The sequence below is a fragment of the Solanum tuberosum genome, unplaced genomic scaffold (genome assembly GCF_000226075.1).
Source record: "Solanum tuberosum cultivar DM 1-3 516 R44 unplaced genomic scaffold, SolTub_3.0 scf00801, whole genome shotgun sequence".
Classification (NCBI taxonomy): Eukaryota; Viridiplantae; Streptophyta; class Magnoliopsida; order Solanales; family Solanaceae; genus Solanum; species Solanum tuberosum.
This window is the reverse complement of record NW_006239770.1, coordinates 13,555-17,750: the sequence shown is the minus strand read 5'-3', so window position 1 is coordinate 17,750 and position 4,196 is coordinate 13,555. Positions and strand designations below refer to the sequence as shown.

The 4,196-nt window shown below is 31.3% G+C and overlaps 1 protein-coding gene across 1 annotated transcript; it reads left to right on the top strand.

Annotated features, from left to right (window-relative positions):
- The first annotated feature begins 559 nt into the window (after nt 1-559).
- LOC102595654 (WUSCHEL-related homeobox 3) lies at nt 560-1,834 on the top strand. The gene is made up of 2 exons (XM_006367597.1): nt 560-880; nt 1,634-1,834. The coding sequence occupies exons 1-2, from the start codon at nt 560-562 to the stop codon at nt 1,832-1,834; spliced, it is 522 nt and encodes a 173-aa protein (XP_006367659.1).
- Nucleotides 1,835-4,196: the final 2,362 nt, after the last annotated feature.

The window sequence follows — 4,196 nt, the reverse complement described above, 5'->3', positions numbered from 1 at the left end:
TAATGTCTAATGATGCCTACCAATCCAAAGAGGCCAAATGATAAGAAATGGATCTTAGGTCCACAGTGTAATTAAGATTTTGCCTGATTCGTTCCAGTAATATAATGCAGAGAAATGAACAACCAACCTAATTAAATGACTTGCCCCAACTTACTCTCCTTTTTATCTGAGGCGAAATCAGGGTTTTAATTTTATGAGTTCTGAATTTTTATAACGAAGACTTTAATCGAAAACAACTAGATTCTAAAATTAATATTTATATATATATCTAATAAATTTATTAAATACAAACACATTGTTTGAACAAAATCTACTGAATTCGACTGAACCCACGTACAAGGGGCTAGCTCCGTCCTGTCCTCTATCATTGTATGACACCAGCATGACTACTTATTTCACTCCACTTGACGTCTACCCTTCTTATCTATTTATAGTACTATACTACATACTCTCTCCCAATAAAACTAGACACAAGTTTACTACTTTGAATTAAACCCTTAAAAGAGAAACATCAAGAATCTTTTTTGTTAGTCACACACACACACACAAAAGAAGAAAAATGGCTAGAGCTAGGTGGAAACCAACTCCACAACAGCTTATGATTTTACAAGATATGTACAAAAAAGGTTTGACAAATCCAAATTCATGTCAAGTACAAATGATTACTTCCCATCTTTCTATGTATGGAAAGATACAATGGAAGAATGTGTTTTATTGGTTCCAAAACCACAAAGCTAGAGACAGGCAAAAAGTGAGAAAACAACAAAAGCAAAACCCTATTCCTCCTCCACCTCCTTCTCCTCCTTCTTCATCTTCTTATGCTTCTGGGCCTGTGAATTGTCAACTTTACCCTAACTCTCCAACTATATTTCTTCATCAGGTACATTATTAATGTGTCTTTCTAGTCTACTCGAGATTTAGCACGTGCATGAATAGTCTCAGTGTTTTGATTGTGATGTCCATGCACGTACATGCAAAATTAAATATACTACTATGAGGATGACGTATATGTCTCAAGATAGATTTCAAATTTGAACTTTATGATTTTTTATTTTATCGTGACCTTAATAATTTAACTTAGTTCAAACACAAATATTTAATTAGTGATTTTTCTTGAGTTGGGAGTCTATCGGAACAACTAGCCTCTCTACCCCACAAATGTCAGATAAGATCCGTGTGTGCAGTACTGTGTACACCCATCCGCTCTAGGCCTTTCTTATGAGATTATCGTAGTTATAATATTTAATTAGTGGATGTATTCATATACAAGGTTTGAGCAAGAGTTTCTGAATTCCCGTGAAACAATTAATAAGTAATACTTCCCCGTCCCAATATTTATGTGATTGAGTAAAAAGAAGTAGTGTCACATATAAATTGGGACGAAGGGAGTATTATAAATAGATTTGCCTCAGTTTATCACTTAATCATAGTAAATCCATGTGGTTTGGTATAAATACTAGGTGCAAGTTTCCTCCTCCCTTAAAACTATCGCATCCTAATTCCTAACAATTACTCCCTCCGTACGAATTTATATAGTGATATTAGACTCGACACAAAGCTTAAGAAGGAAAAAAAGATGTACTTTTAATGATTGTGATCTTATGTTTTTTAAATTTTGTGGTCCTTTATGTAGGTTGAAGGAACAAATGCATCACCTCATCAAATGATGAAGTACCTATGGAAGAATGGGATGATGAGAAGCAACGGTATGGATTGGATGTTGATGACAGATCAAGAAGGTTCTTCTAATAATAATATTGTCCATTGCAACAATAACAGACCTCTAAAAACATTACAACTTTTCCCTGTCACAACAACTGGCTTCAAGGATTAGAATTTACTTTATATAATATTACTAATAATTTAGTAGCTAGTACTATATATTATTTGAAGACTCTACTTCAATTTGATTCATGTATTGTACGTGTGACAGCTTTTGTGATGTTATGTGAGTTAGAAACATCTTAAATTAGCCTTCTAACTTTCTAATATTTGTACGTGTTCATATATTTATATGTATGCTTGGTTAATTGGTTTGATTTTCTCCTAAAATAAATATAACATTATTGTTTAAGACGATATAAAAAAATTACAACAAATGATCTAGTATTAACACTCCCTTGTTTTAAAAGGCGGGGACGTGAGATGAGGCGTTTTATACAGTACGGAGCGAAGCATAAGCCCAAGACACGGGGCGTATTAAGTTTCATGGATCTACGGGGCGTAGTCACATGTATATTCAATTTTATAGTTTTATTACAAATAAAATAAGCAAAAGTAAACCTTTCAATGATTTTACAAATAATTTTTTATAAATATCCTATAATATATATAAATTATATTATGATTTTTATTTGAGATAACTGATCAGTATTAATAATCAATAATGAAGAAAAAAAAGAGTATTATAATTACTATTTGAGAAATATCATTACACCAATAATAAAAAATATGATTTAAAGCAAAAAAGGTTCAAAAAAATAAATTAAAAACTCTCGGGACTACGTTTTTATGCTTGATGCTTACGCCTCAAATTTTAGAACTGACGCCTTATGGATCTACGTCTTTAATTTATCCCCCGAAGCGTTTTTGGTACACCCCACCTCAAAACTCACCCTGAAACTCGCCCCAAAAATGTTTTTGAAAACACTGATCCTCGCATGCTCAAGACTCAACATCTCCTGAAGCATGATTACCGGCCCAACATGACAAACATAACAAAGGGACCGATATTAGTTAATTCTGATATCATGTAAAAATATTATTTGTAGGGCTCACGTTAACTCTAAAAGATACACCCATAAAAGAGAGGATTGTGTGATATCATTTAAAAAAACACCAACTTGTTTCAGCAACCAATATGTGGTCCTAAGTAACAATTTCTATAAATGAGAGAACACTTGAAATAATTTCTCTGGTACGGTCCATTTCAATTATTGTGCTTATTAAAAATATAATCCAAACGATACAATTTAGTTTTTTTTTATTTGTTTACTATATTAAAAATATATTTTTTATTTTTACTTGTCTATTTTAACATATTAAGAGGATAATATTTTTTTTCAATTTTACTCTCAACATTAACTACTGATTCTAAATCATTTTTCAAATACATTAATTAATATATGTATTATGACAAAGTATGCACCTCATTTATTTCTTGGTTAGGGGTGTGCAACGTCCATTGTAGACCAGTATAGTTGTCATTTTAGAACCATATAATAAGTGATATTTTGGCTTTTGGTACACCCCTTTAAAACATGTGTAAATAAAAGTCTTTTTAATTAATTGCCCTTCATAGAAAACTGAAGTAATTAAAAGACTATTTAAGTATACGTAAATAAGGAAGAATTTGGTAAATAAAAGTTAATTCCTCTTTGATTATTTAAATAGATACGTATTTAATTTTGAATCAAAACAAATAAGACCGAAACTAAAGGTTAACTCTATTTATTGTTGACCGGAGGAAGTATTAAACTAAGATTAAAAATTGTTAGATAAAAATTACTATTTTAATAGTGTTTATTCAGAATACGTGCAAAAAGAATATGATAAGTAAAATAAATTAAATAGAGTATAAAAGAAAGATTTCATCGACAAGTGAGGTTGTCTAGTAGCAAAGCACCTCCAGACTCAACGACAGCCAATTGGTCAAAATGTAAAAAGTAAGTATGAAACAATTTAGTAGATATTAACTCATATTCACTATTTTTATTTATATTTATAAATTAAAGAAATGAATGCACTTGTGCCTTTCATAAAAGCTATGATTTAATAATGTTAAGTGATATATATTTTCATTTTAAGTTTTAACTACTACAATTAAATTGTTTGATCTGAATACCGTATGCAAGTAAGTACTTATTGTCACGGACTTAGAGTGATGACTAAAGTTCCGTGTGGCCCTTGACGGTTTACTCACTAATCTTTCAAGCTTCTTGTAAACTCAAGGAAGCCTTTGGGACTTGGTTTGCTAAGAGAATGTTTAAGGAAAGTTTTGGAAAGAACAAAGAGAGAGCTTTTTGAAGAAGGCTTTGTATTAGGCTTTGGAAGATTGCTACAACTTGCTTGGTGCCTTTGCAAATGGTGGCACCTCTATTTATACTACTCTCCAAGGACTAAAGTGTAATTAATATTTACATGATAAGTCCCTCCAATATTTACACTTTGGCCCCTATCTAGAGAATTCTACACTT

Coding starts and splice junctions, on each gene's coding strand:
- LOC102595654 (XM_006367597.1), top strand. CDS start 560: ATGGCTAGAGCTAGGTGGAAACCAACTCCACAACAGCTTATGATTTTA. Junction 881..1,633: donor CAACTATATTTCTTCATCAG/GTACATTATTAA, acceptor TCCTTTATGTAG/GTTGAAGGAACAAATGCATC.